Source organism: Penicillium macrosclerotiorum (assembly GCF_028827735.1).
Source record: "Penicillium macrosclerotiorum strain IBT 26536 chromosome Unknown utg000006l_segment0_segment0, whole genome shotgun sequence".
NCBI lineage: Eukaryota > Fungi > Ascomycota > Eurotiomycetes > Eurotiales > Aspergillaceae > Penicillium > Penicillium macrosclerotiorum.
This window is the reverse complement of record NW_026643085.1, coordinates 1,646,045-1,667,295: the sequence shown is the minus strand read 5'-3', so window position 1 is coordinate 1,667,295 and position 21,251 is coordinate 1,646,045. Positions and strand designations below refer to the sequence as shown.

Genomic DNA, 21,251 nt, shown 5'->3' with positions numbered 1-21,251 from the left:
TGCTTGTCAATATATTTCTATCAGTTTGCTCCAACCAGGAATGTGTTGCATCCGACTTGATACGGCTAGGTATAGTCATCTGCTTTCATTTATTTTCCTCGGTCAAAATTATTCACCTAAATCTATTAATCTCCTACTCAATCGGAAGTACAATAGTCAACTGAGACTGGCGGTAGAACTTTTTGACACAAAATACTATTATATATCACCAAAACTCACAGAGCGTGATAATTCACAGTTATGCATTCAGATACTTCTCTAAAATCTTGATTTGAAGCCATTTTTGTTCGAGCCTGTGGTCTGTTCACACAAGGCCGATGCCCCTCAGAGGCCGATTATATTCTTGCTCAAAACTACGTGGAGGATATTCAAAAGCTAAAAGAACATCCTACAAGAAGAATCTGGTTGTTAATGGTACTATTACACGTACCCTCCGGACCAAAAGAAGCTAATGGGAAGCATATAGATAGATTCATAATGAAGATGAAGTTTTTCATGGAGCCGAAGATGATGTTAAGTTGAGGACTAACATAGAAGCAAAAGCTTAGTGCAAGTGTATATACTACTTGTGCAGGTAGAATCCCCGTCAGTGCAATGCACATGAGTTGTCCCAATTTAGATTTAGAACAAAACATTTCAAATATCTCCATAGCTCTAAATTGCACACACATGATTTTTGCACTGTGCCCCCACTCCAATATTATTATATCGTCTCCCATCGGGAGGCCTCCGCATGCAGCGGGACGCATCCGCACCCTCACTGAAGCTTCTCCGCAATATAAAACACGACTCGACAAGCCAACCCTCTACCAAACAATAGACAATAAAACAAGAAAAGCTCAACCTTCCCACCAATTGACAGCCACAGTCGCTCAATTGCTCCTAGAACCCATTCAAGAACCTTGCCGACGATTTTCAACAGCCCAACGACACATACCCACCATGGCAGACTCCAACGACCCTTCACCAACAATGCACTACATCGACCCGGCAGACCTGCACTCCTTTGTCGAGCGCATCCTCATCGCCAACAACTGCTCACCCTCCAGCGCCGCCACCGTTGCCAAATGCCTCGTCGCCGCTGACCTGCGCGGCGTCGACACCCACGGCAGCAATCGCATTCCCTCCTACATGGAGCGCATCCGCCAAGGCGTGCTCGACCCCACCGCCACACCCACCCTGCACCAGATCACACCCGCCGTCGCGCAAGTCGATGCGCACAACGGGTTCGGCTTCGTTGCCGCGGCCGCTGGCATGGCCCGCGCCATTGAGATGGCCGCCACCTTCGGCGTGGGGCTCGTGGCCGTGAAGCACTCAAACCACTTCGGCATGTCAGCATGGATCGTGCAGCAGGCGCTCGACGCGGGCATGATGAGCCTGGTGTTCACGAACTCGTCGCCCGCGCTGCCGGCCTGGGGCGGCCGCGAAAAACTGATGGGCGTGTCGCCCATTGCGTGCGGCGCACCCTCGGGCGACCCCACACGCCCATTTATTCTCGATATGGCGCCCAGCGTGGCCGCCCGCGGCAAGATCTACAAGGCGCTGCGGCGCGGAGAGCGCATTCCGGCGGAGTGGGCTCTGGACGCAGACGGGGCACGGACAGAGGACCCGGCGCGAGCGCTGGAGGGCGTGATGTTGCCGATGGGTGGGCCGAAGGGGTCAGCGCTGGCGATCATGATGGATGTCTTCTCCGGGGTGTTTTCGGGGGCGGCGTTTGCAGGACATGTCGCGGGCCCGTATGACCCGTCACGACCGGCGGATGTGGGCCACTTCTTGGTGGCGGTCAAGCCGGACTTGTTTATGACGATGGAGGAGTTTCAGGCGCGGATGGATTATCTGTATAAGCGTGTTGTCGAGTCGGAGAAGATGGCGGGTGTGGATCGCATTTATTTCCCTGGGGAGATCGAGTGTCTTACGGAGCAGAAACGCCGCAAAGAGGGGATTCCTTTTGCGGAGGCTGAGGTGGCTGCATTGAATCAGGAGGCAGATCGGGTGAACGTGGAGCGGTTGAAAGTTCAGAAGAACTGAATTGAGGTTAAAGTGTGGCCTGGCCATCAGAATCCAATGTGATCTGATGTAAATCTGCGGGTCGAGTTTGAGAATCTTCTCTGTATATCTATTATCTATTTCCATTTTACCAGATCCAACTGTGATGAGAGGTGATGAGAGACTACCCTACATAAATGATAATTATAATTTACGAAAGACCAGAAAGTGTATTGGCCCCACTGAATATGGAGTTACGTATATAGATCAAAGTTGAGTGATGCCATAACAAGTCCAAGCAAAAGGCCTCCCTGGCAAGCCCAGGAAAATAAAATATACAACTGACTGACCCAAGAGATGTCAATCGACGGGACAAATAGCCCAACAAAAAAAGCTAACAGTCAAGCAGTCAAGCAGTCAAGCAGTCAAGCAGTCAAGCAGTCAAGCAGTCAAGCAGTCAAGCAGTCAAGCAGTCATCAAACCAAAATAGGCTACGGAGACTGAGCGTGATTTGAGTTACCAGCCACAAAACTCCCCTAAAGGAACGCGTCTCCAACGGATACATCCGGCAGTGACGGAAAGAGAAATGAGATAACAAAGATAGCGAGATATATGCAGAAAGGCATAGAACGATTAGTGTCACAACAATTCAATTATCGTCTGAAGAAAAACCTCCCGTATAAGACAGAGAGCTAAGAAACTGCATAGGAAACAGGGTAGGGGGACAACAGGGACACAGGAATGGGACACAAGACGCAATGATGAGAAACAACAAAAATGGGGAGGAGAATACTCTGAACAAGAACACAGATATGGTCCCACTTTACAATCAGAGATAATAATAACAGGTGAAATAGAAAAATGGGAATGGATGAGGGGGTACTGCACGAAACCACTCAAGGAAAAAAAAATGGAACAGGCCAAAAGGAAAAAATGAGACATTAAGCAAAGAAGAAAAGGAAAATTTATTCTGACAAAGGAAATGAGCATGCTAGATAATTAATCAAACACCCGGCGGATGAACAAGTGCGCTCAATGCACGGTATGGGAGGGGACAAAAAGCAGGGTATCACATGGTTAATTCAAACATCCTCGCTGTGCCCTTGGTTTTTCGCTCATGTCTGGGGGGAGGAGGGAAAAATTAAAGCATTAGGATACTGAAGTGGGTTTGGTTTGAAATCTGCTTCCAGGATCGCGGGTGGAAACTGAATTTTCTGAATCCACCGTTCTTCCATGGCTGCTTCCAATTGAGATGAGGTGGGAGAAGCAGGTCGCTTTTGTTGAAGCTAACAATGCAAGAAAATTACTGGCCATCGCCAGCGCGGGACTTGGCACGTCGGCGGAAGAAGTCCATGACTTTGCGGGCAGCACCGGAGCTTCCAGAATGGTGGGATCCATCTCGCTCATATTCATAGGCATCGGCGAATTTGCGATGATTCTTCTGCAACACGTTCGGGCCACGGCGGCCAGTTTGCATAGACTGGCGAGGCAAGCTTTCGTAGGTGCCGTTATATTCATCGTAATAATTCGGCTTTGACGAATAGGTGTAGTTGTGACCAGAGTAGTGATCCTCGGGGTTGTGATAGACCTGTTCCGAAGAGATGGTGCCAAATGTGTCCTGCGTCTGGCCAAAGCGAGACCCGAGCTCGGCAAATTGCTGGTCAATTTGAGCCTCATAGCTGAGGGGCTCTGAATCCTTCTGTTCAGCATGTACCTCGTCCGCAGGCCCTTCATTTACCATGCCCATAGCGTCCTGTGTCCCATAACTTGTTGCCCGAGAACGACTCTGGATGGGGCCTGTGGCTGGGCGTGGTGGACCATGGGGATCTGGTGTGCGCGGAGTCTGGGAAGCCTCCTCAGGAGTCTGGGCCCGACCTGATGAGAAATTTCGGAACGAAAAAGAAGGCGGAAGAAGCGAGAACCGACGAGGGCGTCCCTCTCCTGCCTCACTGGCCTTGCGATTATGCGTGTATTGCATTGAGCGTCGAGAATCCATGGAGACGCGAGAATCTTCCCGAGGTAAAGTCTCTTTCATGCTTGTAGGAGGATAACGCTTATTGGCTCGCGTAGCACGAGAAGCAGCATTGCTCTGCGAGCCACGGCCACCCAGAATAGAACCAGAGCGACCAAAGAGCTTTTCGCCAATGCTAGATACCGTGTTTGAGCGCTTGTGGCCCTTGGGTGGCTCTTGTCGAGGAGTTGGGTTGAATGCTGAGGGCAGTTGTTGGGTGCTTGGGCGGCCAATGGATGCGGTGGATGCCTGCGCTGGGTTTTGTGCCAGTGAGAACTGGCCACTCTTGGGTTGCGCCAGGCGACCTTCCGTATTTGTCGCAGTGACGGTAGGAGCCACAGGTTGTCCATATGATCCCCGAGAAGGCAAGCGACCAGTGTGAAAGGAAGCCATTGAACCGCCTGTTGTCGGACGTGTAGTTGGAGGAGGCCCTGTAGCAGTAGTATGGGTACCAGTAAATGCTGCATTATCGGAGGCTGAACGGGGAAAGTGGCCCGGTAATGGTTTGTCATAGTTGACTGGCGGCTTAGGAGCAGTCCGAGTTGTTGTATCTTTAGCTGGTGGTGCAGGCGCTTGTTCTGCCGTCTCGTGCTGGGCAGCACCGCGGGGTCGCGGTTCTGGATCACCCCCTTGGTACTCTCCCCGAGCTGTTTGCGATTGAGGGGCAACATATTCGACCTGGACGGTTCTCCGTTTTGCATCCCGAGATGTCTTGGACTTCTCACTGGGAGAATCCTGTGAAACATCCCCAGCATGGTGATTGAGCCCACCAACAGCTGGAACAGAGTTTTGACTGGTTTTGGGCGGCTCGCGAACTGAAGCGCTGCGGGCCAGCGACGGCGCCTCGTTTCGGGTTTCTGTGAACGTAGAACAATAAGTCAGTTGATCTGAGCTGGACCTCTAATATCAAATCCACGGAGCTTTGAAAATCTTACCGGCCGGTATTGTTGAGTTGGAAATGTCTGCCACATTCGTTGTGCTGCTGGTGATATGCGAGACAACGTGGGAGTATTCACTCAACCAGCTATGACGGGCAATTTCAAACAGATCGGCACGTTTCCGGGGATCGGGGACTAGGATCCGTCGCAATAGATCACGGGCATGAGGAGTGACATATTCAGGGAATGTAAGAGGAGTGGTGACTATGTATTTGTAAAGGAGGTTGATGTTATCTCCGTCTGGGTTTGCCGGGTCATCGTCGAATGGGAGATAGCCTGCTAGCATAGCGTACTAAGAATAGGCAGAAAGAGATTAGTCCAACGTTTGGACCAAAAGGAGAACTTGGACACAACAGTGCAGGCAAAGCAAATCAACAACAGCAGGAAACTCACCAGAATCACACCGCAGCTCCAAACATCAACCTTGCGACCAGTGTACAGTGAGTCGCTCACAACTAGCTCTGGAGCTGCATAGCATGGACTTCCACAGCTTGTTTGCATGAGATCACCCCGTCTTAATCCATCTGGCCCTGGTTTGTCTAAGCGTTTGCGCTTGACATATTCCTTATTGGTGAGGTTATATTCGATTTCCTCATCCAATGGATCGGCCGGATTGAAAGTGTTGGCAAATCCAAAATCGGTAATGATAATATTTCGGTTCCGATCCAGCAACAGGTTCTCCAGTTTGAGGTCTCGATGGACGATGCCCTTTTTGTGCAGGTAGCCCACACCAGAGATTAGCTGTGCAAATAAGCGACGGGCAGAATTGTCTTTGAGGTAGCGGTTGTTGAGAATGTAATCGAACAATTCACCTCCGGACGCGTACTCCATGATGATACCGATATGGCGGTCGGTTTCCACCATCTCGTGCAGCCGGACGATATTGGGGTGGGCGAGGTCGCGTAAAATCGAGATCTCACGATAGATCTTGGGCAGGCGATTGGGGTTAGATCCCAGGGTTTCCCGGCGAATAAGCTTAATCGCGACCTGGATGCTACCGTCTCTTTTCCATCCCAGCTTGACCTTGCCGAATTCACCCTCACCGAGCGTCTGACCAAGAATATAGGTGCCGAATGTCGTCTCCTTGCGCTTGATGGTGTTTCCATTATTGTAATCCTGCCGGCTGCGATGTCCTGCTCGGGTTCCGTCCTCTGCATTTTCACCTCCTGGTGTACCATAGTTTGGAGTGGTCGACTCGACGACGGCCGCGGCGGCAGGCGATGCGCCAACTTGCCGCACCTGTTCTCGCTCCCGGTCAACCACCGGATCGCTGACCAGCATCGAATTGATGACAGCACTCGGTTCCTTCACCAACTCCTGTTCCGAAAGGTCCTCCATACCGGGCTCTGTTTGAGGGTTGGATACGGGAATCGCTCTGGGCCTGCCGGACTCGCGCGTGGCCTCTTCTAAGGGATCGGGGCGTCGTGACCGACTCTTTCCGTTCCGATCGTCGCGGGATCGTTCGCGATTTTCTTTGCGGTCAGTACGGCTCTTCCCGTGTCGGGAGTTGATCTTTTCGGTGGATGAGCCGTTGGGGCTGCGGCGGCTATGGTGAGTCGAGGAGGTCCTCGGGGAGGAACCGGGGGTGAGCCTAGCATATCGGGGAAATTGCTGCGCGCATTCTTTGAAACCGGAGATGGGACTGTATGCGTCGAGACGGGTGCGTGGGCGGGAAGAGAAAGGTTAGGCTGATGGGAAGTGCTCATAGCCGTCAGAAGCTGCTCCGGGCCGACCTCACACAGGAGCTGTTGAGAGGAAATTAGACCAAATTGAGGCTCGCACGAAGGAGCGGTCGGGAAAATCGGCGAAAGAGGGAATTAATTTGCAATCGCGGTCGACCACAAGCGCCTTCTAATGCGCAGTCCGACGCGACTGTTTGTCGGTCCACGACAGCGTCCTCAATTGGGCACCAGAGGGTGGTCGAGGAGTCGAGCAGTCAATGGCCAGGCAATTGATGTACCCAGGGAGGGACAAGAAAAGCCAGAACCTTTCCGGGGTGGGAGGGTGGTTGGGCGGAGAAATTAAGGGGAGGTTGGGCGATCGGTCGCACTCGCCGAGTGTCGACGTTCAGCCTCACCAGCTGCAAGCAAGTAATCAAGCCATACGTCAGTATATATCTTCCGCGTCAAATTTAATGCACCCCACCACAGCTTCTGGAATGACGGCAAACATGTGCAACTTTATCAGGGATAGGGCTGAACTGACAGGCAAAAGATCGATCGCAAGAATGGGGGATGGTTCACAAGAATGCCCGGCCTGGGGATATGCAGCCGAACCCCAAAGCAGTGAAATCGTACACCACGATGACAGGCGCACGATATTTTGATCCGACACCCGGTCGCGATACAATTTCAGGGGAGAGACGCGTCGAACAAGGCAAAACTTTGCAAGAAACAAAGAGAAGGTGGAAGATACCTGCACTGCAGCGTTCTAGAGTCCCCTCTCCGGCCCACGACCTGGGGGCAGCACGTTGTCCGCGAACTGGGGGAAACAAACGCGGGAACCGAATGTCTCAGACGCGATTGAATTTCCCAACAGTTCAATTGCAGAAGTTGAACATGATCGAAGGGCAGTTGGGAGGGGTGGGAGGGGGGGTTTCGCGCGCGGACAGGGGGCGCGAGGGGAGTGAAAGGCGGGAAGCACCGGTCCGAAGATATGGAAGTGGAGTTCCTTCGAAAAGGGGGCTGGTTGAAGCTGGGGGAGGAGGGAAGGGTAGGAAAACAACAAGATTAAATTGAAAGGACAAAGAAAAAGAAAAAAGAAAAGCCGCAGATGACAGGGCCTCACGATAAGAGGAGGGGGGAAGGGTAGTGAGAAGGGGGAGGGGGAAGTTGAGGGTAGAAGAAGAGGGGAGGAAATGGAAATGGGAGTTTCAAGGTGCGCGAGGCCGAGTGGACGAGGAGACGAGCGGCGGCAGCCCCGAGGGAACAAGTTGGGCGGGTTGGGCGGGTTTAGCGTTAACCGGTGGTCGAGCGGGTTCGGGGCAGAATTTGGGGGCATCTTTAACGTCTGGGGTCCCGCTGAGCCCCTTCCGCAAGCGCCTCGTCACTTCGTCACCTCGTCACTTCGTCACTGGGAACCCTGGAATCTTGCAGTGATGCTCTCATCTGGCCCTACACACCCCCCTATAAACGCTATAGCGAAATAGCTATACAAAATATAAAATCTACCTACAGCGGATAGCCGGGAAAGCTTGATTGCTCCCGTGAGATGCTAAATCGAATATGCTTAAAAAATCCTTTATTCCAACAGGCTTGCGAAGAATTCGAACTTAATATGGAGAACTATATCACACCGAGCTACTCATGACCGAGTGATCTAACTATTTAGCCACTGGGGCCAGTCGAATGCATTTGCCTGTGTGAGTCTGCCGCCCATGACACGCCGAGATCAGGACAAAAATAACCAGCGCCTGCAGTATGACTCGAACAGGATCCTCCGCGCCTAGCGATCCGCACTCAGCATATCATTGCTCTCTACGGTTGTTGGCAAACAAGGAGGATCAATAATCCATCGTCCATCCCAGGAACGAGGACGGAATATACCCCCGATCGGGATCTGGACGTGCTGATAGTCACTCTCGATTCCCATATAGATATGTGGTACTCCGTACTCCATTCAGATACTTGGCGGCATAATGACCAGTCGAGGAGTATTGGACGATTATTCCTACTAGTCCAGCCCAGCACACTATCCATTCTACCAACCGGCGCGAAATGAGGAAGTCTCCAGCGGCTGACCTCGTCCCTTACCTCACCTGTGATAGAGCAAAATAGGTGCGAGGTCCGAGGCCTGATCCTCGCATGTGGACGGTCTCCGCATTGAAGGTCAAAGGCCAGAGAGGGGGGACAACAACAAGAAAAAGAAAAAATAATTAACTGACTAAAGAGGAAAAAGGCAGGTCGAAGGTCTGGGGGTGTAACAGTGCCAAAGACTAAACCAGTCTGGTATCGCCAGAATCGATCTGCTCTTTGCATATCAGGTCTATACTGACATCGAGGGCTCCAGGGGTCACCCATGCAACAGCTCTACTCAGCTGGTACGCCATGAGCGACACTAGGGTGACAGTGCGAGCAAAAGAGCAAAAAAGCCACCGAAATAAATAAAGAAAAAAAGAAAACCAAAAACAAGAGGGTCTGTTTCAAAAAAAGGGGGGCGCCGGCTGTTTCGCATTCGCGCGGAGTGGGCTTCTCCCTAGCACCGACGATCGTCATTAGGCCACCACGGCGTTTCCCCCGAGAAAGGACCCGCGATCGAGGATCGGACCAACTATGGTGGCATTGATGGATGATGCTGGGCAGCTGAGATCAGAAAGAAATAGATTAATTATTGGGATATTAGATCGGATTCGGGGGAGGGGAACTAAGTGGTTGCCAGGGAATCGATTCCATTATGGCACCGATCCGGGGGGGATGGGGGCGAGTACCTAGATCCCAGTAGTCGATCGCCTTGGACTACCCAAATGCTTTGCAGGAAGCCGCGCCGGTCCAATTGTCAATTTGTCAATGGGCGCGAATCAAAGGAATTGGTTTCGGACCTCCCGAATAACGGCTAGAGCTCGGGGCTTTTTTTTTTTTTTTGTCTTGCCTTAGCAACGTCGGGCCAGGGGGAAACTAAACGAGCCGGGGTGAAGCTGTAGACGGGGATTGGTGGGCGAACAGGATTGGGCGAAGTATCCGTACTTCAAACGGTGTTGTCCATGGCGTCTATGTACTCGGTATGGTTTAGTGTAGCAGTACTCTGTGGAGGAAGTACACACATCACCAACAAGACGAGCAGACCCATGGAGGATGCGAATCTTCCCCCTTTTTTTCCCTCTCGATCTCGAATTTGTGATCGCTTCTCCCGTCACCGAATCCCTGGAACTGCACCGGCGACGCGCCCACGGATCCGTCGCAACGGAACCAAGGTAGTGAGGCGGATCGGGGCAGATCTTGGTCTTGAATACCACACTCATTGCAACGTGAATTATACCTGGGGTTCCTACTGGTTCTGCGGCAACGAAAGATATCGAAAGACATTCAAATGAACCCAGCCAGAGCGCGGCGTTCTGGTTCCTGGTGTTTGCACTGGATCGTGCACGCTCCACCTATGTCTTGACTCCGATACCCACTGCAACGGTCAGCGCTACCATTTTGCTGGCCCGACTCTCCACATCAGGGGCGAGCAAATCGGCCAGAACGACGAGTCGGTCCGTCATCGATCTTAGCCTCGCAAAAGAATGGGGGTCAGGCTCCAACGAGAAACGAGCAAATAAGCATCTCGTTGTCAGGCTTCTCGTTTTTTGAGACTTCAACCTTCTCAGAATTGCTCCTCCCCCCCTCTCATGATTCACACTGCATCGATGTGTCGGTGTGGAGGGGATTTGCATCTGGTAAGTCTCATCATTGGCCGAGCGTAAGGGCTGGCCAACTGTCAAGCGGATGATGCGCTGGCAGCTTGGTCATGGCGAGCCATCGTCCAATAGAGCGCCTATCATCCGAATCAGCGGTAACAGAGGCGAAAATCCTACTCGTAGTTCCAATTCGTCACATTATCACCCTCAATCAACAGGCGTCGAGAATGACGCACGGTCCAGGGTCGTGGTTGTTGCCCAAGTAGCGGTGGTGGAAGCCGTGCTCCTGGGGTGAGAAACACTCTCTCTGCACTGGATAACCGAGGCGCTGGACAATATCCCCGAAAGGCACAACTGTCCTACCTGGCCGAAACCTTGATTTCAGATCTATGAGCGCCACTGGATCTGTTTGGTGAGGAATCGGAGGAGTGAGGTGAAAGGTGATAGATAAAACTGTGGCGTGAAACTATGTTCGGGCGGAGGCGTCGATCGACTCGACTTACCTGCAATCCTGCGCAGTTGCCCCGGAACTCGCTGCCACCTCCTTGACCTGCGTCCTCGGTTGCACTGCGTTCATAGACTTCACTCCACGCGTTATTTGGCACGAATTAGAAACTTTCATATGGCTCATCACAAAAACCCATCCTTGACGTTGGCTGCTTTTGCCGTGTATGGATTTCTTTGATCATTCGCCATCAACAGCTCTACATCTGAGATCGCTCGCATTTTTCCCAACCTCCTCATTGGATTGTCGCCAATACGAGCAAGATTTCGAAAAAGAGGTCCGGACTTCGCCTGGGTAGTTTAGCCGAAAACAAATATTTGTCAAATGTTAAACTGCATTTACGAGCGGAAAGTGAAAGTGGGGACCTATTACTATGACAAAATACTGGGTTTATTATTTACTCCAACCTATTGTCTAGATCTTCAATATCTAGCCAATCCATGCTCCCAGAAGGAGAAATAATCCGCTATCCCCTCACATGCTGGTTGAATTTGGTTGACATTGAAGCTAGCCTTTTGATAGAGCCCTAAGAAGATGGTAAATAGGGGTATATCTAGGAGACTGCATATTAAACATTGCGTAGCTTGAAGATTCATAGCCGGCTAGACCAAGTGAAAGAAATTGTCTAGTGGCAGACTTCAAGACTCGTAGCACCGTAGAAGGAACAACAAATGAGTGAAAAGGGCCAATGAATATGAATCTAGTCATCATTCCCTGTAAACCTACAGTCCATACACGTCGTCTCTTCCTAAATCGTCGGGCGCCTTGGAAAGCTTCGGTAATTTTTGCCTCCATGTCGGACGTGGGCTTAATGTCGATGCTGGAATTGAAAGCGAAGAAAGAAAATATTCTTACCATGAGTCACATATGTACCTATACCAAAGAAGCTGACTTTTCCTAAATTTTGCCTATGAATGTAAAGGACAATGCGGAGGTTTGGACCTATTGAAAAGTCGAGTGACTAAGGCATACTAACCAGCATCTAGACTATTATGACACAGTACGTTGCACTAATTTGAGTGATTGTCCCTCAGAGGCTGTTTATCTAGGAATACTGCCTTGAACTCCCTATCCAAACCTTAGGGCTTACATTGACATGATTGTTCTTTTCGGAAGCTTCGGGTTATCCAGATGGCCTAGAGGATTCCGAGAACATTCATTCCAACTGGACTTACTTATATTTTCCAGCCATCAATGAGTAACGAACGACCTATTTAATTAAAAGATTTTCTTCCCAAAATTTTGAACATTAGGATTACAGGGCTTCTTGAATTTGCTCGTTATCTACTTTTTACTTTCAATGGGAACTACGGAGAACAATGATCCTGAGGAAAAAAGTTTATTTTTTTTGTTTAAAAGAAGGCCTGTTAATCTAGTTAGTGAAAGATGACAGCGGCTTAAGCTAGGACGGAACAGTCCAAGAAACAGGGACTTTTACTTTCAACACAAAAGAAAAATGATTGGGGCCTCTTCCTTCTTATGTGCGCTGAATGGGCTCGATATCCCAGCGCGTTTGAGGCCATTTTAGGCCAGCACTTGGCCATGTAATGACTTGCGAGATTCGATGTGTCCCACGGGGGAATGCACTCAAAATGAGTCTTGCAATTATGGCCCCAATGGGAGTTCCAACCAAGGCATTCAATTCCGGGGAACCACGAGACCAGACTTGGGGTTTCATCTCAGGAGCCAACTCAGGCGACTCATCACCCAAAGTTGGATGCTTGAAGGCTGCAGCGGGCCATTTCAGGCCATGTTCTTCCACGTACAAGCTCTCCTTGATGAAGTCAAACGTTCTTTCGTTAAGCACATTCATCACAAAAATAACCCGCAAAGAACCAATAGGGAAATGCTTCTGGTACAAAGCTTGACAAACCTCAGAAGTGAATGGAGCCCGGGAGTCAGGTTTTCGGCAGAGATCCTCAATCAGAATTAAACCCTGACCAACATAGCCCTCAAAATGAATCTCCCGTTCGTTAACCTTGATGTTTCGGTAAGGTGAAGGCTCCACTGGGTGTTGGGTCTCATCAGGGAGACCGAGTCCGACGATGTGATTAAGGAGCCTTTCTTGCCCAAAATGAATTCGTGAAATGGGTCTAGGAATATCCACAAGTGACGAGTAAAACGTCTCAAGACTACCATACGTCAGAACTGAAGGAGAAACCTGGCAAGTCGAGTCATCGGGATTCTCCATCCAACGTGTAAAGTTTTGCCCTCTCACCTGTAAGTCTCCGTATTTGACAGATGCAATTCTGGGGAGCTGAGCAGTTTCGTGCCCACTGATAGCCCCAGTCTCGCCAATTGAAGGTCTTCGGGGTCCTTGAGCACTTGGAAGTAAGAGCATCGAAGGCGTAAGAGCGACCTGGGACACTTCCTCATGATTGACTTCTACAGGAGACACGGTCCGAGATACAGGCTCTACTTCGGCATTGCCGAATAGATAAGGCCGTAGCCCAGGTGTTACTTCCAAGAGAGATACCAAATCTCCAGAATCGTGGCTGGCTGCATGAGAATGAGAGACTGGCGCAGATACTGTGGTTGGAGATCTTAGAGCTTCTACCTCTACTGCTTGGCCAGTCTCTATATAAGATAGTAAACCAGGGTTGATTACCTCATTAAGAGACGCGTGTTGACTTTCTCCACTTGAATTAGAAGCCGATAGAGTTGCTTGGTCTATATCTACATCACTATTCTCTACAGGGGATACCGAAGAAGGCGCTGAGAGCACCAGAGGAGAAATGGGGGGTGTTGGAGGAGGTCCAGGGGGACCTGGAAGATGGCCCAAGAGAAGCGCAGGGGAAGTTGGGGGCGCCCGGCTATGGACTCGCAGTTTAGAGAAATAACAACCCATTTTGAATTGGGCCGTGGACAGTCAATGATAGAAAAAAAGCCTTGTGATGTAATGTTCTGTGTAGAATCGTGACTAGCAACTGTGCTTGTCAAAAGATATCGCAGGACGATGGGTGACCGAACTGAATTTGGGGCAGAAGAGGCCTTTTATATTCCATACAATTCATTGTTCGAGGATCTTGAACAGAAAATGCTTGTCAGGCTTTTCTTTGTACGATATCTCTTCTTTGTTTACTGAAGAGGCTTGAAAGAGAAAGACAAAGATCTAAAGGAATCGACATAGACAAAGAAGGTATCATCGGGTTCTCCTCCGAAGTTTCCGTCATTAGAGAACAGAATCAAAGACGAAAATTATGAAAACACAAATGTTCAGCATTTTCAGTCACTCATCTACTGAGAACAAAGCAAAATGATATCATTGACCTTATTCGGATTCAAGACCTAGACATTTGGAAAAGCTCGACTCTTCAGGGTTAGTGCTGTCTACTCAATAGATTGTTACTCTATCTAGATTGGGGCAATCTTTTAATGGCTGCAAAAACTTGAAAATTATAAATAACATATGGACAGCTGATATAATTGTGCTACCGTTCGCCGATTAGATTAGGTCCCTATGTCATAGAGTCGAGGCTTCTTTCTCTAAATGACGGAAAGAAGCTTGGTAGCACCTAAATCTGATTTAGCGGGCAATTTTAAGACTCCACACTGCATGCCATACTTCTTCGTGTTTATCAAGTGGCGGAATGCAGGCGAAGGTATAGGAATGTTCCCCGGAATCACCTTCTGGGATGAGCATCGCTGACGCCCAACAAGAGTTTCCTGATTTAAATGAGGAGTATACGCACATTGAAAACTTAAGATTGACCTACCTGGGAGCGATATCAAATTTGACAGCGATATGTTGACTAATCTGTACTAAGAACGACCCTCTTGAAGGCAGATGAAATTCCTCATAGCGGTTGACGACACGATCCATCTGCATGTTCGGCTTTATTTTGAGGATAATTTGGACTTGATATTTCAAAATTTAAACTAAGAAGTCGAGCATTGGACGGGAAGTGGTTACGGGTTGCACGGCGTTGCAACACCTGTCCGCGTGGTACGGATCAGGTGCAAAGAATCGAACCATCCTTGTTCATGACGTGCTGAACCGACCCCGCCTCTCTCAATCCTACTCATCTTTCTTTTCACTCATTCACCAGCAATGAGTGTCAAAACTGTGAAGCAATCACCATCTCTAGCAAACAATGGTTCTTCGAACCCCAAGAATTTCAAAGACCTCGAAAATGGATCTCACGAGCTGCAGCCCATAGGCACAACAACATCCACCCATCGAGCAACCTCGGCGATCGAGGACCAGTCCTCACGGCTACCATTCAAGCGCTTGATCTCGGCCTATCTTTGCCTAGCAGCTATATACTTCATTTCCACTCTTGACATTAATTCCGTGGCGACAGCATTGCCTGCAATCTCCCGATCGCTCGACGCCGGTAACAGCATCACCTGGACTGGTACTGCCTATTTAATGGGCCAGACAGCCTTCCAGGCACTATATGGGCGTCTATCTGATATCTTCGGTCGCAAACCGGTGCTATTACTTTCCGTGGGATTTTTAGTCCTGGGCGATGTTCTGTGTGGCTTTGCAAAGAATGTAACCTGGCTCTATGTTTGCCGGGCCATCAGTGGCATAGGTGGAGGAGGCATTAGCTCTCTGGTACAGATTACAGTGAGCGACCTGGTCAGTCTGAAAGACCGCGGCAAATACCAGGGGATGCTGAGTGCAGCCATTGGCCTCGGGGCCAGTACTGGCCCTTTCATCGCAGCAGGAATGATAAGTACTAACGACGGTGAAGGCTGGCGCTGGATTTTTTGGATCCCTCCAATTCTCGCGGCCACCTGTATGGCTGTGATGTGGATATGCCTCCCTTTGAAACCTGTGACGGGTAGCTGGGCAGAAAAGATGAAGAAGATAGATTGGCTTGGACTATTGACGGCTATTGCGGGTGTGCTTTTTCTCCTGGTATGTGTCCATCTTTTCTGTCATTAATGGTCCAGTTACTGATCAAGTGACTGCAGATACCGATAAACTCTGGAGGGAGTATATGGCCGTGGCATAGTGCACTCGTAATCTCCATGCTGGTTGTGGGAGGCTTCTTTTTCATTCTGTTCGCCGTGATTGAGAAGCGGGTCGCGAAAATTCCTATGATCCCTCTTCGCTTATTTGCCGAGATTCCTACAGCTGTGATCTATTTCCAAAGTGCACTCTACAATGCTGTCTGGCAAGTGGATATGTATTTTCTGCCTATCTATTTCCAGGATGTCCGAGGCTATAGCCCTCTTCGCAGTGCGGCGCTCATTCTACCCCTTCTTCTCATGCAAAGCGTGGCTGGAGTGATCTCCGGCCCCCTTATGACAAAATTGGCTCGGTTTGTTTGGCCCATCTAATATGAAGTCTGAGTGGCTGACTTTGGGAAAGATATGGGCCAGTTCTATACTCTGGAATGGCACTTTGGACATTAGGTGCCGGCTTAAAGCTTCTGTTCAACCAGACAACTTCAATTGGCACGTATGTCATTGTGTTGATTATTGAAGGAGCCGGCATTGGATTTGTTCTTCAGCCTGGTAAGATTACTGAACAGGCCCGATAGGTTGGATTGGTCATTAACGTTGGTGCAGCACTTGTTGCCCTGCAGGCTCTATCAAAGTCCGAGGACCGTGCGGTAGCTACATCAACACGCAACCTAATGCGTATGCTTGGGTCCGTGGTGGGAATGGCGTTATCCACTGCAATCGAGAATGCGGTCATGAAATCAGCACTACCAAGCGGTTTGCCTCAATCCATAAGTACACAGGTGATCGGCGGCAGCTGGGAGCGGGGTCAACCCGAATCTGAACGGTGGGATCCAGCCATCCTAGATGCCAAAATGAAGGGCATTCGGGCCGTGTTTATCATGCTAGTACCATTGGTGGGTGTTTGTTTGCTGGGATGTTGGCTTATTCCTAGCAAGGAATTACCAGGCGACGCTAAGCGGAGTGATATCCCAAGTCCAGGACCAGAGAGAGCTACCGCCTGAAATCCTGCATTTGAGCCTTGGACTCGTCGCCTGCATTGCCATAATTTCCGACATACAAGATACAGGAATATATTATTGCCCCATCAATTACGTGAGATTTGCATAACATACAGCAAGTTTTGTCTCGAGACCGGGAAATGAAGTACGTTGGATGATAACCATAGGCAAATGCAGCGAATAAGGATAATTCAAGAAAGAAAAATAAAGAAAAAGAGGGCGTGGTCAACGTTGCATCCCCATGAATCTAACAGCTGCCAGTTTAAGAATCTAACCTTATTTTGATTCTTTGTTTCGATATAGAGATGATTTATTGACTAAATTTCCACACCTCGAGAGTTCATCATGAGGGAGCATAAATCTTCTAAGCCCAAAGATATGAAACCGAAAATACCCGATCACTCCCTTGCATCTCATACTGGTAGACTAATACTGTCGACGGACGCCACTTCCTCAACTGACGGAAGCTAGAACCAGAACGGGAGTCCGAAAAGGAGTCATATGCATAAAGACTCCTGCTCAAACATGGGGAATGCTTGCATATGTACCGTCAAGGATTCTGATCCTGTTGCTGCGGGCCGTATCAATGTGGTGAGCAAGTCGCAATCTGAGGGGTTTTTGACGACAGAGTTTGGTACCGATGGGTATGACAGATATCCAGGTATACCTCACGTGTCTGCGACCCATCATGTTGATTAACCTTCTCGATGGGTCATAGAAAAAGAATTATAAAACGCGCCGAGTCGAAGAGATTCATTATTTCAAGTCAAACTCGCTTTTATATTATATCTACACGTTAAATTTACTTTCAACACTTCACCAATGGCTAACGCAAAGATTAGAGTATGCCTCATTCAAAGAAAGAATCTATGTATAATTGGCTAATTGAACATAGGTCAAGAACCCGGTTGTCGAAATGGACGGCGACGAGATGGCTCGAATCATCTGGGCCGAAATTAAAAGACGCTTTATTTCCCCCTACCTTGATGTGGATATAAAGTATTTCGATTTAGGTCTTCCTTATCGAAATCAGACCAACGATCAAGTAGTGCAAGACGCTGCCCAGGCTATCAAGGACTACGGCGTTGGCATCAAATGTGCTACAATTAGCCCGGACGCAGGTCGGGTGAAAGAATTCCAACTCAAGCAGCGATGGCCCTCTGCCAACGGCATCATCCGTAACTTCTTCGGTGGAACTGTCTTTCGTGAGCCTATCATTATACCTCGCGTGCCAGCCCTCGTTTCGGGATGGAAGAAGCCAATAATCATCGGTCGCCACGCTTATGGCGATCAGTACAAAGGCCAAGACTTTGTGGTCACCGGACCTGGCACCCTCGAGATCGTGTATACTCCTGACGATGGCCAGCCAGAGACCCGAATCGAAGTCTTCAAATACAAAGGGGCGGGAATTGCACAAGCACAGCCCAACACAGATGACTCCATCGAGAAATTTGCTCACGTCAGTTTCAGACTTGCGTTGACTCGTAGCTTGCCATTGTTCTTGGCGACCAAAGACACGGTGATGAAAATCTATGATGGGAGATTTCGTGACATATTTCAGGAAATCTTTGATCAAAGTTACAAAGCTCAATTCCAGGAAAAGGGAATCACGTATGAGCATCGCCTGATTGACGACATGGTCGCCCAAATGATCAAGGGAGAGGGGGGTTACATTTTAGCTTTGAAGAGTACGTTTTTTCGAAAGCATGTCGGGGCTGAACGCTAACTCCTCATGGAAAGATTATGATGGTGATGTCCAATCTGATATTGTGGCTCAAGGGTTTGGATCCCTTGGGCTGATGACATCTGTGCTGGCAACGCCCGATGACAAGGCGTTCGAGACAGAAGCAGCACATGGCACTGTGACGAGACATTATCGGCTGCACCAACAGGGGAAGGAAACATCAACGAACCCAATCGCGAGTATTTTTGCATGGACTCGTGGCTTGAAGCGGCGTGGGTTGGTTGATGACACACCCGAAGTAGTCGCCTTTGCCGAGATCTTGGAAAAGGCTTGCATTGATACCGTTAATATTGATGGTATCATGACAAAGGACCTCGCAGCTGCGGGCGGTGGCAAGGATGGATATGTAATGACGCCGGAGTACATGGATGCGGTGGAACGACGACTGAAAGAGGAGTTTGCGCGACTTCAGGCAAATCTGTGAACCCGATATTCTCTCTCACATGTGTGAGACAAGAGGTTAATAGTCCAATTTTATTTAAGATTGATGAAACTACGTGTCTAACCCCGCTACCCCACTGGCGGCCCTACTAAGCCTGCAAATATACCCCGAAAAACGTGAACGTAGCAAAAATACGGTTAAACTTGTCCATGATAAGACGGCATAGGAGGCCAATTAAGAGCTTTTCTCTATTGAGCAATTTTTGGGAGGCGGGGGCCTGGTGGAAGCGTGTGTAGATGATTTCCACACCCCTGCTTATCCACGGCGTGGAATGAGCCGAGACCAATTACTTCCCCTCGGCTTCGTCATTTTAGGTCTAGGTTTCATGCCTTTGAAGAGATCGACATCTCTTAAGATGTTTTTGAAAAGTACAAAAATGGGGCTGCAGGTCAGATTTTAGGGCCCGGGAAGATCCCTGCATATGCAGCTGCCTTGGGAAAGCGAGCACACGACAGCATATGAAGCCTAGATTGTAACTGATGGACATATCCTCTCTCTCTTCCTAAAGCTGTCAGTCCTTTCTAGTCTCGATATTTTATTAGCATACCGTCATTGTAATCCTGATCACAGCAAGAACGAAATCGTTGATTGATTTCAAGGCTCGCGAGTATATAATTCTAAAATGCATCAATATCAAGTAATATGTCTCCTCTTGTTTCTACTGAGAATAAGAAGTCAAGTCGTGATCGGGAGAAAGCATTGCATAATTAGTCAAAGTTTAATACCTGAACTCACTGTCACCGTAGGATTGCATTGCAGAGCTTCAGAGAGTATCTCCGCAGAGGCAAGTTATCACACGACCATCTGTCTAGGTAAAACAGGGATTCTGATATAATCTCTGTAAATTATACTCTTCAACGGAAAGTCAATACAGAAGTGAGATATGGTCCGAATAATCGCTCATTCTGGTACAGGGGTGGGTGGCACGTGTGCTGACAAGAGGTATGATATTGTGCGAAAAGGAGGGGGGGAGCATTGCGACACAAGATATATGAAGCTGATCACAACCCAAATCCTTGTTCTTTCAACTCAAGCAAATCTGTTAAATACATCTATTTGAGGAGTCCTAAAGTTTTATCGTCGTAATGTCAGCATCTGTTCAAGGTCTTCTTTCCCAGAACGGTGGACACATTCGTCTGCTGGAAGCTCACGATCACATCTCTCGAGAGATTATCCGCAACGCCGTGGGAAAGTCTGGGCAAAGATTCCATGGCCTTTGGCTCAGTGGACTGACCCAGACAACCTACCTGGGGATCCCGGATACAGAGCTCATTTCTCCCCTCAAGCGGGCGTCTATGATTGCCTTCAATGACCTTCTGCAGCCCGGTGATCACCGCCCTCTGTGCGCCGCTTTTGACGCGGACAGTGGTGGTGATGTTGAAGAGATCCCGGCCCTACTGGCAGTGTTGGAGATAATGGGGGTATCAATGGTTATAATTGAGGACAAATCCCTCTCTGCTCCAGGGGAAAAGGTTAACTCTCTCGAATCAACCTCGGGAAATCAAGAACAAGCCGATATGCATGAGTTCGCGGAAAAGATTCGGGCTTTCAAGAAAGCGACGGGGTCAAAGGATATCTTAACTACTGCCCGCATCGAAAGTCTCACGACCCGTATTTCTCGGGCAGAGGAGCAAGAGGAGAAAGAGTCTGTCCAACAGGCGATTCAGGACGCACTCACACGGGCATATGTGTATCGTGATGCAGGAGCAGATGCCATTATGATACATAGCAAAAGCACATCGTCAGATGAAGTGCTACAATTCTTACATTCATTCCGAGAGAAAGACCTTAATACGCCGCTAGTGGTTGTACCCACGACGTATTCTGCCACAACTCGAACGGCCCTCTATGGAGCCGGGGCCAATGTTGTCATCTATGCCAATCATCTCATGCGAGCCAAGATTAGTGCCGTGAGCGAGATTTCAAATAAGCTTCTAGTCGAGCAGCCTGATCTGTTTGCTGATGATGCAGAGCTGAAAGCATGTCTGGAGGCCCGAAACTTTGGTTGTCTTTTACACAGGCTTTTGGCACGAGCGCTCCTGGGTCAAGAAGAACGCGAAGAAACAGCCAAATATCGACAGTTGGTGCAGAAGCATGCAAAGGACAATATGAATGCGGTGGTACTGGATCTTCTTGATGGTGATATGTCAGGCTGCGAAGCCAATAAGCGGATCATATCTGTCAAGGAATTGCTGGAAATTAATTCGCGTCAAATAATTTTTGTTTAGGCATATCACAGCTTTGTTTCAGACAGCTAGTTAATTGAGCTATAATTTGACTTGAGTTTTAGTAAAGCTAATTAAACCAGCAATATCGGGAGTTCCTAGGAGTACGTACTAAGTACTCATATTTTCCTAGAAGTCTATCATTAT

General features: G+C 49.1%; 6 protein-coding genes across 6 annotated transcripts; 4 read left to right on the top strand and 2 right to left on the bottom strand.

Moving 5' to 3' along the window:
- Positions 1-942: 942 nt before the first annotated feature.
- On the top strand, positions 943-2,028 carry N7462_005888 (Ldh family oxidoreductase; the record flags this gene model as incomplete). The annotated part of the gene is made up of 1 exon (XM_057077606.1): positions 943-2,028. One exon carries the CDS (start codon positions 943-945, stop codon positions 2,026-2,028), a length of 1,086 nt encoding a protein of 361 aa, XP_056933186.1.
- A 1,261-nt stretch (positions 2,029-3,289) lies between these two features.
- N7462_005887 (putative serine/threonine protein kinase (Kin4)) lies at positions 3,290-7,107 on the bottom strand (the record flags this gene model as incomplete). The annotated part of the gene is made up of 5 exons (XM_057077605.1): positions 3,290-4,840; positions 4,967-5,227; positions 5,329-6,546; positions 6,567-6,680; positions 7,081-7,107. 5 exons carry the CDS (start codon positions 7,105-7,107, stop codon positions 3,290-3,292), a joined length of 3,171 nt encoding a protein of 1,056 aa, XP_056933185.1.
- Positions 7,108-12,252: 5,145 nt separating this feature from the next.
- On the bottom strand, positions 12,253-12,966 carry N7462_005886 (uncharacterized protein; the record flags this gene model as incomplete). The annotated part of the gene is made up of 1 exon (XM_057077604.1): positions 12,253-12,966. The coding sequence occupies one exon, from the start codon at positions 12,964-12,966 to the stop codon at positions 12,253-12,255; it is 714 nt and encodes a 237-aa protein (XP_056933184.1).
- A 1,860-nt stretch (positions 12,967-14,826) lies between these two features.
- On the top strand, positions 14,827-16,696 carry N7462_005885 (uncharacterized protein; the record flags this gene model as incomplete). The annotated part of the gene is made up of 4 exons (XM_057077603.1): positions 14,827-15,642; positions 15,699-16,048; positions 16,099-16,244; positions 16,299-16,696. 4 exons carry the CDS (start codon positions 14,827-14,829, stop codon positions 16,694-16,696), a joined length of 1,710 nt encoding a protein of 569 aa, XP_056933183.1.
- Positions 16,697-17,515: 819 nt separating this feature from the next.
- Positions 17,516-18,861, top strand: N7462_005884 (isocitrate dehydrogenase protein; the record flags this gene model as incomplete). Its single annotated transcript, XM_057077602.1, has 3 exons — positions 17,516-17,536; positions 17,589-18,381; positions 18,434-18,861. 3 exons carry the CDS (start codon positions 17,516-17,518, stop codon positions 18,859-18,861), a joined length of 1,242 nt encoding a protein of 413 aa, XP_056933182.1.
- Positions 18,862-19,964: 1,103 nt separating this feature from the next.
- On the top strand, positions 19,965-21,107 carry N7462_005883 (uncharacterized protein; the record flags this gene model as incomplete). The annotated part of the gene is made up of 1 exon (XM_057077601.1): positions 19,965-21,107. One exon carries the CDS (start codon positions 19,965-19,967, stop codon positions 21,105-21,107), a length of 1,143 nt encoding a protein of 380 aa, XP_056933181.1.
- Positions 21,108-21,251: the final 144 nt, after the last annotated feature.